The 13,874-nt window shown below is 44.7% G+C and overlaps 1 protein-coding gene across 2 annotated transcripts in view; it reads right to left on the bottom strand.

Annotated features, from left to right (window-relative positions):
- LOC119446749 (exosome component 10-like) overlaps positions 1-13,874 on the bottom strand; it is a 92,737-nt gene that overhangs the window by 37,436 nt on the left and 41,427 nt on the right. For both annotated transcript variants that reach the window (XM_037711282.2, XM_037711281.2), the window contains exons 4-7: positions 11,831-11,935; positions 7,047-7,228; positions 4,910-4,985; positions 3,443-3,556 (exon numbers count right to left, since the gene is read on the bottom strand). In XM_037711282.2, coding sequence (XP_037567210.1) covers positions 3,443-3,556; positions 4,910-4,985; positions 7,047-7,228; positions 11,831-11,935 — 477 coding nt within the window. The remainder of the gene's footprint in view (positions 1-3,442; positions 3,557-4,909; positions 4,986-7,046; positions 7,229-11,830; positions 11,936-13,874) is intronic.

Below are 13,874 nucleotides of genomic sequence, written 5' to 3'. Positions count from 1 at the left end.
GGAAAGTCGTTCTGCTTCACTGGAAGCTACACTAGCATGTAAACAACCGGTCGTAAAATGGCACCGGGCACCAAAACCATGGCACCAAAAGTGTAGGCTGTAATGCTGATCGACGCGATCAAGAACCAGCCCTTGCTCTACGACAAGAGTGGCACTAAAACGTACTGTCAGCAATACTCGCGATAGTATTCAACGTCGCGCGACCGGAGGTGCGGCAACAAAGCCTTGGCGTGACCCAACTTCTCGCGCTTTTGCAAAGCCAGGCGAACCCACCACCGCCGTTTCCGAGGTGTCCGCGTCTTCCGTTTATTTATTGTCCATTTCTAGAAAACAAGTAGGTAGAAGTATAAAAGCCATTTCCTCTTCCACTTCCATGGCAGACAATAGTTAGGCAGATTCCTCGTTGGCGCTCCATAATTCTCCTCGCACGTGTACGGTATGTTGCAGAAGTCGCGGGGTGCTTTTCTCGTCGCGACGATAGATTGGGAGCGTAGGTCTCACGTAGGACGCGCAGGCTTTGGTGAGCCCCAACACAAGGGCCAGCCCGGGTTTTAGCTGTGGTGTTCCCGTTGCCCCTTTGGTGTCCTGGAGGCGCCGACAATATGAAATGATGAAATGTTATTACAACTTGTAAATAAAAGCTATTAAAGAAATATTATCACGCCTAGGCACCAACCTGTGACTCAGCGCTACCGCGCCCGTGTGCGGAGAATTACGGAACGCCATCGAGGAATTTACCGAAGGTCGCAGATGACACGCGAAGTTGCGTAAAATGATCACTTTTGATGACGGTACGTGGGTCAAAGAATGAACATACCGCTCGAAATAATGCAATAATGAGCGCCACCACGCCGACAAACGTACGCAGACTAGATGGATCTGGACGAAAACGGCAGCGGCGGCCGCGGCGGTAGCAAAACAAATGTGAACAACTTGGACATGGCGCGGAAAAAATTTTCCGGCCGCTTCGGCCTTTCCGCCCGCTTTGGCCTTTCCGTCCGCTTGCCGCTTTCCAAGTGTGAACCTAGGCTTAGTCTGCGCGAGAAACGTCTCTTGTTTGCGATTGCGCCCCTACGGAAGGCTGGTAATTACTGTTGTGTTGTTGAATCCCAAACCAGCAATTACGGAAGGCTGGTAGTTGCTGTTTTGTTGTGGAATCCCAAACCAGCAATGTACACACGAAGGGGTTGATGACAGCAGTGAAATTCCACCGACTCGCAATAGAATGCACAAAACAGACAGCAGACAAGCATGAATTACTGCTGTGCGCAGTACAGCGTAAGTAAACTCTTGTTGCAGGCGCTGACAGTTCTCGTCGGCGTTCACGCGTCCTGAGAAATTGGTTATGTGCACTATGCACTGAACAATACCGGAGTTCATTCCTGCATCAGTAGTACACCAATCAGTCGAGATTCTGTGAGGTACAAGGCCGCTTCCTGTTTGCACCGGCGTAAGTGAAGCAGAAATGAGTTGCACGCACTACTTAACCCTTTCAGGGTCAATATCGTACATGTACGACCTCCGCGAACACCCTCAAAATGGTCAATGGCGTACATGTACGGTATCGCTTGTACATTTAAAAAGCGCGCCTCTTTCGATCATTTCTTTTGCTTGGCATGTGCTGCCACTCGATGGAAACACATGGAATTATTTACTTGCGCCAAGGCCTCTCCGTTTTTTTTTTTTTTTTTTTTTTGCAACGGCGCGTCGGCTATCGCTCGCGTATCCGGGCGCACGCGCGCGCGCGCGGCGGCGAAGTGCACGATTCTTTCGATTATTTCTTGCGCTTGGTATGTGCTGCCACTTGACGGGAACACGTGGAATATTTACTTGCGCCACTGCCTTTTTTTTTTTTATGGCAACGGCGCGTCAGCTACCGCTCGCGCATCCCGACGCGCGCGCGCGGCGGCGGCAAGTGCGCTCTTCCACAGAACACCGCTCTTCTTTCTATCATTTCTTTCGCTTGGTATGTGCTGCCACTCGACGGGAAGACGTGGAATTTTTACTTGCGCCAATGGCTCTCCGTTTTTTTTTTCTTTCTTTTTTTTTTTTTTATGGCAACGGCGCGTCAGCTCTCGCTTGCGCATCCAGGGCGCGCGCGCGCGGCACCGGCGGCAACAGTTTTCTCCTGCGGCGGATCCCGCTTGTTGCACTAAACTGATGGCTATCTGGTTTCAAATCTCTCAAAGGGTGACCGCTTGTTACTCGATCGTTTATCGCCCACCGCGGCGCGATTACACCTGTTCCCAGGCAGCCGCCTATATACACAAACGATGCTGCCGTTTTTGTGGTTCCTTTTTTGGAGACCACAAAAGCTCTATAGCCCCTTGTTGGCGATAAGACGAAGGCTTCTCACTTGTTTCGGTTTCCGGACGTGCACACAACCATTTTTCAGCGCGCTTATCTTCTTATTCCCGAATAGACATTGTGTATTTTAGAACACAAACGATTTTTTCCTCACTTTACTGTCACTTTAAAAAAATTACGACCATATTTTTTCGAAATAGATTCTTTCGAAGAATTTAAATCAGCAATAAAAAAAATCGACCCTGGGGGGTCGCATTTGGCAAAACAATTCGACCCTCAAAGGGTTAAAATGCGTACACATGCCATATCTGTGCTGAGCGGTGAAATATTCTGTACAATTTCGAATCTGTTGACGTAAAGGCAAATGACGGCTGCATGCTCGCACACAGCGGAAGACACAGCGGCCCATGCACTTGCCGCAGGAAATGCAACCCTCTCGTATGAGGGAGCAGGGCGACGAAAGCTTCGAAAGAAAAAAAAAAAAAACGCCTTACGCGTTTTTGCGCGTATTTAAGTTTTCTAGCGCAAAGACGCAGCGAACAAGCTATTGCTATGGGAGTAGGTATAGCCTGGTCACACGTGCATTTTCACGCGCATAGCCATCCTTGACTTGTGAAACGCACTTCGCCCCGACGAGGACGACGCCATCTACGCTTAACGGAAATTAACAACTGATAATGTCTTCTCCGATCGAACGGGTCGTCTCAATGATGCGTTTTCGAAGACTGGTCCATTCAGTGGCGCGATGAGAGACCGTTGCTCCAAACGCCCACTGTACCTGTCGTACTTACTGTATTTACTGAGCTTACTTTACTTTTTACTTAATTTCTTCACAAGCACAAGCGAGGGGGAGGGGGGACGGTCCCATGTCTGTGATATAAATGTATAGAGTCTGCCTACACTACCGCTATTTATTATTTACCACGGAAAGCAGAAGCTTGCACCCTCCCCCCCCGGTCGGGCTGGTGAACCCCCCCCCCCCGAAAAAAATTTCTGGCTACGCCCCTGCCCATGCCAGATTTTTAGAAAAAAAGAAAGAAAAAAACATGTGTTATATGCAGGTTTTTACAGCACATAGCTGGCCCCAAACCAATACTGTGTGAAATAGCCAGGCATGCTGATTGTGCATGCGTACCTCCAAGTCCACAGCAATCTCGGTTTCCTTCGACAGTGCCGTGCACATGTCCTTTAGTTGATCGACTGTCTCCACAATGGTACAGGGCGTCTCCTCGAGAGGTGGGGGAAGCCTCTGAAAAGTTCAGAGAGATCATCTGTGTGTTCAGCTGGATCACACAGATGCTTGCAAAATGGCTAGGTCCATTGTGTGGTTGATGCCTAGACAACCACATGGCTATTCGTTATCTACATTTATTATTTTGGAAGAAATGCAAAACACCAGAAAACAGCCTAGCAATGGGTGCTGTTGGCCACTGTTCATAAATAAACAGGGCTTCTATGCATAAGCACGGTGGCCTAACAGAGTAAGTTCTGTCGTTTTGTGTCTTGTTCCGTCCTCCATTTGTCTTGTTTTCCATGCACCTGTGTAGTGGAACTTACTCAGATATGAAAGACCATCCAGCTCCTCCACAAGCCTAGTTGAAGCATTAAAGGAACTTAAGTTGTAGGCAAATACACTCGAGCGACGTACAGTATATCACTTTTCTGCCACAAGTGAGAGCAATTGTCAATTACTAGTTGTAGCCCCAGGCCTAAATACACTGACTGACTGACTGACTGACTAGTAAGCACAAGTAAACACACATGAGAAGGAGTCATGGCAAATCAGCAAATCAAGTTAGTGCTATTGACACAGAATTGTTTAGGCAAAGTACACATTACAGGAACACAACACTTTATGTAGCTAGAATAAGATGTATTAAATGTCTCGGTGGACACACTATCGTACTACATTTGTCTTTATTCAACACTTTTTATAGCTCCATGTTTTAAATGCCATGGTGGTCACAGTTTCATACAACAACTTCTTTATAACTGATATTTATCTACTAAACTTCTTAACTGATATTTCTTTCGCTGGGTATGCTTTATGTTACCATTATGCTCCAAGACACGATTTGTCGAAATGGCATCCTAGAAGGTCCCGTACGGACTTATTACAATGTCACTCCAAAAGCGGTTAATGAACTATGGACTGGTGGCAGGATGAAGAAGTGTCGAAAATGTAGCCTTTTCACTATATCAAATTCGCCATGTGCATGAGCTTTGCTTTCAACTTGGGTAACAAGAGCTGCCATCTGCTTTCACTTTTTCTATGTGACACATCGCTGATTTCTTTGTTGCGATAAAGCACTACATGTGGTAACATGACATGTTTCTGTCTGTTGTGCATACAATACGATTTTAAAAAGAAGTATTAACGAACCAGAGTGCTGGAGAGTTTTAAATGCTCTATACTGCAAGTCTGAATTAGGTATGTGGCCCTGTTTAACAATGTGAAGCCCTACATATTTTCTCAGCCAGTTAAAAAAACTGCAGGTGCAGGGAGCCAAGCAAAAGTAAATGTGAAAGTTCGTACAAGTGGCAAGGCAGACCTCATATTTAGCAGATCAAAAGTGTAACATGTGATAGGGGTTCTGCTCACCTCTTCAGTGGGTGCCTGAAGCTGTGCGGGTGATGGCTCAAAGTGATCTATCTCCCACTCATAAGGATGGCCATAACTGCAATGGACAAGAGACAGACACAAGCCTTCACACACTTTCACAGGGATGTGTGCATGGCACCATATTACTCACACTTAGTGAACAGCTGTAAGATTATATATTGTAAGATTATATATTGTAAGTGCTAGCATGTTAGGCTGCTGGGATAAATCCTTACTCACCATAACAGCACAACAGCCACATAAAATTAAAATTATGAGTTTTAATGTCCCAAAACAACACACAGGCTATGAAAGATGTCTTAGCTGTTGGCTCCCAATTAACTTTGACCACCTGTTTCTTTTTTTTTTTTTAATGTGCTCCTAATCTAAGCACAGAGTATTTTTGCATTCCGTTTCCATCGAATGCGGCTGCCATAGCTGGGAGTCAAACCTGTGAACTCCTGCTCAACCCCAGAATGCAGTAGCCGCTGCGCCACCATGGCAGGTGCAATAGCCACCTCGTAGACTATTATTTTTAAAGGCCCCAGTCGCCAACATGTTTTGTTTGCGCTACCCCACAAATTGTGTGCTGCTACCTACGAGAAGTACGACAAAGCAATGAGACAGAACCAGCTCCTCCATGGCATTGCTAGAAAATAAAAAGCATCGTCCAAGAGCTGAGCCCGTCCTTGGCCCTGCCTACCAGAAACACGTGGCCAAACCAACTCTTCCATGGCATGAAAAGAGTTAAGGCTATACAAGCAGCAAGAGGCAAACAGATACCAAACAACTCAGCAGATACCCACCCCTTTTCGTTATGCCGCGGCATGCATTCTAGAAAGAAGGCATTCTACCAATGAGGCTGCACTCATGCAGTGCACCCAATTCTTTATCATAGTATATAAGAAAGCTTCTAATCTCATGTGGTTATCTAGATCAAGATTCCAGCTTTAACTATGTGCCTTAAACTATGTAAAACATTTTTAACTGATTTCAGGGCATGCCTTCGCTTTCAAATTCCCTTGGAATTATGAAACTCACAGATGGCAAAAGAACTTGATCGCTCTGATAAAATGGCGAGCTTGTGTACGGAAATAAAGTGAGCACTGCCTTACTGTTTTTACAGTTAAAAAACAAAAGCAAGCACATACCTTTCATAAATAATACAGGGAGTCAAAATGACCATTTATTCAGTATAATTACTGGCTTATATGCTAATAGGTATCCTACACAAAGGGCAAATCACAATATAAAATGCACGACAGGTGGGTACATGGGAATTGAAATGCAGCATGTGTATATTCTGCCACCAAGATTAACAAGCCCTACTAGCACAAGAAAACAGAACAAATTCTTTCCCAAAGCAAGTCAGCAGGTGAATGTTACAATGCCATTTGAATTGAGCTAGAAGTGGTTTATTCCTATGCATTCTGAACAATAAAGACAAGTGGTAGTAAGTACCTAACTCTTTTTACGTAACTAAATTAGCATTTTGCAAACTGCAAAGATGAAACTGTTCTGCAACCTCTATTAATATCTTAAAAACTTAAAAGGAAAAATATACATAGTAATTACTGCTGCTTTGTCTTCCCTGAAACTATGCAACAAGATTTCTTTTTCTTGGTGCCCAATGTTCAATAAAACATGTTGCATGTTCTTTGCCTTGTCTGTCCAAATTTTGTTGCCAAAGGCAGCTGATCTTGTCTTAGCAGCAACTTGCTTGTCTGATACATATTGTGGTAGTTTACTTTTTCGCTTCTTTCCGGATGAACTAGGCAAGCAAGGATGCCAAGCATTTCAGTGAATAATGTAAACCAAAACATGCGATTTTGTGAAATTTGAGTCAAAACAATGATAACGAAAGAATTCGGTCTTGTTGGTTGATCAGCTTGAATTTTGAACAGTGGCACACAGGACGGAAACAGAAGAAAAGGACACACATGACACTGTGTGCATCCTTTCCTTCCATCTCTGTACTGCGGCACTGTGCTGTTCAATATTGCAGAAAACGAAGAAGCAGTAAGTGCAAAATTATCTTTAAAAGTTCAATTAAAAACCCAGGTCACTGGGTAACTGATCTCCCCCTCTCTGCTTACTGCCTTTTGCGCAATGAAGCGAACAGCTGTTAGTGACGCACCATTCTTGTCCATCAGCTGTGCGCTCAGGCAACAGGGCAAGGGGCTTCAGAGAGTGTGGCTTGTCTCGAAGGATGGGAACAAAGGGGGTGTTGCTGTTGTCCACCTTTTCGCGAAAAGTGAGCTGCGGCCGCGTCACGTTCTTGGCCGCCAGCAGGTGGAACTTTGCTGCCCGGGAAGGGTCCTGTAACAGCACATGCCACTGAGCAACGGACCAATCTCTCTCTAGCCCTCTTCCTTATGCTTCCTTTCTATGCTGCACTGTTGTCCATTAAAAATTTGATTCTGGGGTCTTACGTGCCAAAACCACCATCTGATTATGAGGCACGTCGTAGTGGGAAACTGCAGATTAATTTTGACCATATGGGAATCTTTAACTTACACCCAATGCATGACACACGGGTGTTTTTACACTTCACTCCCATCAAAATGCGGCCGGGATTTGATCCCGCAACCTTGTGCTTAGCAGCGCAATGCCACAGCCGCTAAGCCGCCACAGCAGGCCTGTTGTCCTTTACAGACAATCATTAAGGGGGGACACGGATCTTTAGAACCAAAAAATCGCGAAAAAATCAAGATTTTGGAAGTGTTATTTTCGAAATCTACAGCTATTTTCCCACCTATTCGCCAAGTTTCTCGTTTCTAGAATCAGTATTTTAGCCAAAATAATAATTTTCACGATGAGTTCCGGCTGAATTCGGGCCAAAATTAACCCCAACGCGGCCCTTTCTTCCCATCGCGCAGCTGCCGTTTCACGCTGCATATCGCCGCCATCTTGGTCTCGTTTGAAAGAGCCGTCTTCCTGCTTAAATTTCCCGCCACTGCAGCTCAGTTTCGTCCATTGGTTCACGTAAAATAAACTAATAAAGAAAAGCACAGTATTTGTTTCCTATTGGCTGCTCGAGCACACGTGAGAAGACCGCGCCACCGGATTGGCGGAGTCGGCTGGTGTCGTCTGCTAGGCGAGCCGGCGGGCCGGCCCCGCGCGCCGCCGTCGCGTTGAGACGCCATTTTGAAAAATCGCGTGCGGCGACTGATAAGCACGGAACAATGCCCGGGTAAGCGCGGAAGTTTCATTCGCGGAACCAGTTCGGCAAAAAGCGAAAGAAATCAATGGTTGATAATTTTAAAGGTCGTCGCATTTCATCAGGACGCGACGAGGGAGATCGAGACGCTACATCGAGTGGACAAGGCATCGAAGTTGGCGACAACGGCGTGGGTCCAGCGTGTACGCCAGCTCGCGAACCCGACAGCGGCCGCGTCTGCCGTGACACGGTGATGCTGCAGCCTTCCGAAGTGGAGCAGAGGAGGATCAGAACCGAGGAAAAACTACGGGAACTCGCGTCAATGGCAGCGACGAAGCGGAAATCGGATTGTTTTCATCGTGACAGCGGCGTGGTCGACAGCGCGCCAGATGAGACGGCCTTCACGATCGTCAGTTTGGATTTGCAAAACCAGCTTTTGAAGTTTACAAAGTGCACAACGTGTGGTAGCGGCGACGTTGCATTCAAGAAAGGTGAGCGAGAATATGGCCTCGCTGTTAAACTTATTCTCTCGTGCTCCAACTGTGGCGACATCGCGTCCGGGTGGAGCTCGCCGCGCGTAAGCGGCGATCAGATGGTGAACCCGTTCGTGGTAAATGTTCTAGCAGCGCGTGCTATGCAGAGCACTGGGAACCAGCAGACAGCGCTTAATGATGTTTTTTCAGTGATGAACATTTCCAAACGCGGTCTCCACAACAAGACGTGGCAGAACTACGTGAAAAAAAAATTGACGCCTGCAGCAGTTCGCGCGGCCGAAGAAGTGATGACCGAAAGTGCCCAGTCGGTTCAGCAACTATACAGTGTACTGAACTTGGGAAACGTTAATAACATCGCCGTATCTTTTGATGGTTCGTGGATGACGCGTGGACACACATCCCATATAGGGGTAGGTGCAGTTGTGGAACTTTTCTCGGGCCTCGTGCTAGATTATGTTGTTTTGAGCAATTTTTGTGCTGGATGTGAGCGGGGACCAAAGAAGGACGACCCAGAGTACGCAGCTTGGAGGGCTAGCCATTTATGCAAAAAAAACACCGACAAGAAGGCTGGAGAAATGGAGGTACAAGCAGGCCTTCTGCTTTTCGAGAGGTCCCTCAAGAAGAATGGCCTTCGCTACACTACAGTGTTATCCGATGGCGACAGCCGCACTTTTCTTGCTTTGCAAGAGGCTGATGTCTACGGGTACATAAAGATTGAAAAAGAAGATTGCGTCAATCACGTACAAAAGCGTATGGGCACAGCCCTGCGCAACTTGATCACAAAACACAAGGGGACAGAGAACCTTGGTGGCAGAGGAAGGCTCACAGGGGACCTTATAACGAAGTTAAGCTCCTACTATGGTTGGGCACTGAAATCGCACAAAGGAAATGTAGAGGCAATTCGCAAAGCTGTGATGGCAACATATTGTCACATTACATCCAATGATGAAGTCGCTGATCACAGTCTGTGCCCAACAGGCCCAGATTCTTGGTGCCGGCAGAATGCAGCAGCAGCCCGAGGTGAGACTACTCCCAAACACAGATATAACTTGCCACCTCATGTGTGCAAAGCGTTGCTTCCAATCTATGAGCGCCTCTCGGAAAGGAAGCTCCTTGAGCGGTGCCAGAGAGGTAAAACTCAAAACAATAATGAGAGCTTACATTCCATAATCTGGTCACTCGCACCAAAGCAACGCCATGCATCACTATTCACCGTGGAAGCTGCTGTGGCAGAGGCAGTGATGCGATTCAACGCAGGCAACAGGAGGACATCAGCAGCAATCCTAAACGAGCTCAGCCTGAACCCCACCCCAATGAGCAACAAACGGATGGCTGAGAAGGACGAACGCAGGGAAAATGAATGTGCTCGGAAGCATGCTTTGGCTGACAGTGTTCAAGGGGCACTGAAAAGACGACATTTGAACAGCAGCAGGCAGTTTGACTACATTTCTGGTGCTTATTAGGAATGTACCTGTGTAAATATGTGTAAAACATTTGTTAATTTTCATTAAACTTTGTGCTGTTCGTTTTTTGCACTTTTCTCAAAACTCAAATTTTTGGCTCCATGCAACATTGAGGCCTTGATATCTCAAGATCTAGAACAGTTAGAACTGAAATTCTTTTTGCAGAATGAAGTCTAACGTGTACTCTATGAAGTATAGCAAGCAGATTTCTTAGTTTTCATTTCAGAAATTAATTATTGTGCTACATATTGTGCTATATGTTTGCCAAATTTGGTGGGCTTGTATTCAATGGGCTGTAAAGTATCTATTAATGGTCACACAAAAAAAGTGTTTCCTATACTTCATTCCTTACCCCTTATGCTATCTAACCATGCCTTACAAATAGTTTTTTATTGGGCCATTCATTTTTAATTGCGGCCTCAAACAAAGGAAATTAAATGTTAATTATCTTAGGAACTAATTGACCTACACCAGAACTAAGTACATATTTGAAATCAGCACAAAAATACAAATAAGACTGGAGAGTTTTATTAATATTGTTGGGGAAATAAAGAACATTATGTAATTAGCAGTGTCCCCCCTTAACCTCTCCAGGCCACACAAGTAAGCCCAGTGACACAATACCCTTTACAGTCAGTTCTTACTGCCAACTGGTCTCCAACAGAACCTGCCCTACAAGTTAGCTATCCCCCCAAACATGTATGAAAATATAATGAGCAAAAGCATATTTCGAGTTCAAATGAAAGGTATTTGAAACAGATTCTTCAGATTACACATACCACCTGTTTTGAGCCATTTTCCATACCCGCGAACTCTCCCGAATTATTCGTAAAGTTTACAAATTCTGGCTCGTTCTACAATTTTACAAAGGCTGCATAAAGTTTAAGGAAAAATAGATTCTGTTCGCAACAATGCTTTAAAGCTGTTGAATGATGGGGAGATGCATGACTTCAACAAAATGCATGCAATAAAGAAGTTGCAATGCTACCTGCACCGCTACACCGTATAGAGAGAGGTATACGCCTCGAGTTAGTTTATTCAGACAAGTTCTCAAGCAGTCAAATTTGGAGCAGCGGTGTCACTGATGAAGCCACTGAGGAAACAATCTTGTCAGTATTTGCTGTTCTAAGTTTGGTGCTGCTTGTTCTGCATCTAAAAGTTAATCGTTAATAAAGTATGTGTGTATCCAACAAAAGGTGGGTGCTCAGAGTAAACTTATATGTGTGCTATCTCCCCCCCCTCCCTTCTTTCCTTTTTGTCATGTCTGTCGTATATTTACGAATTCTGATGTTCACAGGTTGGCAAGAATGCATTCTCAGACAAGCCATGTCCCTTATTTGGGTTTGTTGTGACAGCACTGTCTGCAATATAAGATGAAACAGAGTGATTGAAATGAGAATATAAAAGAAAAACACATACCGCACGACAAGCGCTGAAGCAAACAATGTCGGCCTTTTAAAGTGTGCCCAGAACAAGCATGCACGCACTAGTTCTTTTTCTCATGAAAAACCAGAAAAAAGCCATCTTTTTACCTGATGGTGCAGGAGAGGGTGCACATGCACACTTATCTCACATGCCTTCCTTAGGTAGAAAAGTATCAGTACCCATTATTGATGTCAATGCTGTGCTGACATGCTCAATCATCAAAACACTAACCATCACCAAGATGTTCCGATTACAAGGCGCTGTCTGCTCATTCGCCCAGATCCAGATAGTCACTTTTCACTAGATACTACACGCTGCGTTTGAACTATACTATATACTATCAGGTGAGCCAGCAGCCAACAGGTAATAAGAACCTTACCTTCTTGTTCCAGCTGGTGTGAATAGGCCTGTTTGCACTCACAGTCACGAGGACAACCTCATCTGCCTTTTTCTTGACTCCATCTGCCTCGTCAAGGTTGTTTCCCTGCAAAGTTACAGGTTTCCTTATCATCACAAATAGCCAAGCCAAGTCAAGATTTATTTACAACATGCATCGAGTATTGTACTTTGTATGTGTGCAACATGCACAAATTAAGAGTGAACGAAAAAAATGGGACCATTTTTGAATGTGGTATATTTATCTGCAGAAGGAAAACAGGAACAGTCTCAAGGCACGTATTATTCATGCTTAAAATGGCTGATATCCCCTTTCCCATCCACCCGCTCTGCCTCTCATTCCCCCTTAGCAAATGCAAAGTTTGCAAAGCTTTTTTGCAAGAACAATAGGCCATGCAGGCATTCTTCCCTGGTCTGAAAACAAGGCTAGCAACTTGTAGATAAAATGACAAAGCATGCAAGTTATGTGTCATGGGGACTCTATAATAGTGCAGCATCAATGATAAAAGTACAGCACGTTCGAAGTTGGATTAGAAACTAACAGCTGCAGGTGTAACAGCACAATTTCGTGCATTGTTTTCAAAAAGAACCCTGAGTCAAAAAAAAATCACATACCTAATACCTATTTTGCTTAAGTTGCCATAGTAAACAAAACTAATATAGCCCTGCATTAGTGCAGTGAAAGCAATCACTAGCACTACACAGTGTGTCATGTCAGCAGTGTCATGCCAGCAGCAACACTACACAGTGTGGTAGCAGCTTCTTCCCAAAAACTGCTGCGTTCACCCTCGTCTTTGCACCAAAGCTAACAAAAGTCATTAGAGAAAACTATAACACTTACCAGAAAAAAAGAAAAAAATAAATTCGAGGACTTTTAAGCTTTGCCTTTAGGAGTGGAATGCGATAGCGTTATAAAGCCCCGTTCGCATCGCATTTTTCTTTAAGAGTAGGCTTCACTGCAACACACCAGGTGGGAAAGCCAGCTTACAAAGACCAAGCTTACCCTGATCCCCTTAAAGTCAGCTTCACTTTTAAATACAAGTGCATTGCTGGGAAGACATTTTCCAGGGGAAACATAAGTCGTTATATATTAAAATGTGAAGACCCTAGGAACTTTTTTTTTATTACTTTAATAATTGTTTGCTGTTGCCCCGAGGCGCACGCGTGTCCAAAAGAATTGTGCGAGCGTTGCTTGCTTGAGCCGCGCACCATCAGATTTGGAGGGCGCTTAAGCTTCGCCTTTAAGAGTGGAACGTGATAGCATTAAAATATCCCTGGCTGCTTATCAGGCTTTTTTCTCGTGTATTCGAATTACAATCTGACGCTATCATGTCTGTAGGTTGTAGTTAAGTCTTTATGATTTTCCTGACGGATTTTACTTTAAGAAATTCAATTTTTGTTCACTAATCCTTTGCGCCAAATGGAGGGCCTGTGTGGTCGGGGTGGTTCGGGATGAGTTTCTACACCACAAATTTTCTGCGACATGGGGCCTTTAACGCTATCACGTAAAAAAAAGACAAGTGCAAGAACTAAGTGAGGTCTATTGCAAGGTTGACATTGACCATCTTGAAGCCTAGAAGCACAGGTGTTTTCAGCATGGATGACATGGAGTGCGAAGTTCGTGTTTAAAGAAGTATCAACATGACATTTTTGACTTGTCATATTTTTGTGTTAAATGAAGTTTCTGGCACTTTAAATCCTATTTAAAAAAATATGGGCACGCATCAGAGCAACCAAAATATTTTCCTAAATGCTTGTTTCTACAAACCAGCTTTCTTTTCAGTATTCTAGAGGTGGATGCATCATGACGTTATGATACACTAGCTCGCTTTGTTCCTGCGATAGCTGCGGCTGCCACATGTAAATGCAGTCGGAAAAAATGCATGCAGCACTCTCATTTATTTTTTCAAGAGCAATGTTATCATACTTAGCATTATTGCTACACATCATCAGCAAATTTTGCTCCGTATCATGACATCATAATAATGTCGATGACGCCAGCTTAGGCATTTCAAGATCAACTTTAG

Source organism: Dermacentor silvarum, chromosome 3, assembly GCF_013339745.2.
Source record: "Dermacentor silvarum isolate Dsil-2018 chromosome 3, BIME_Dsil_1.4, whole genome shotgun sequence".
Taxonomy (NCBI): domain Eukaryota; kingdom Metazoa; phylum Arthropoda; class Arachnida; order Ixodida; family Ixodidae; genus Dermacentor; species Dermacentor silvarum.
The sequence above is the reverse complement of the archived record's forward strand: the minus strand, read 5'-3'. Positions and strand labels throughout refer to the sequence as shown.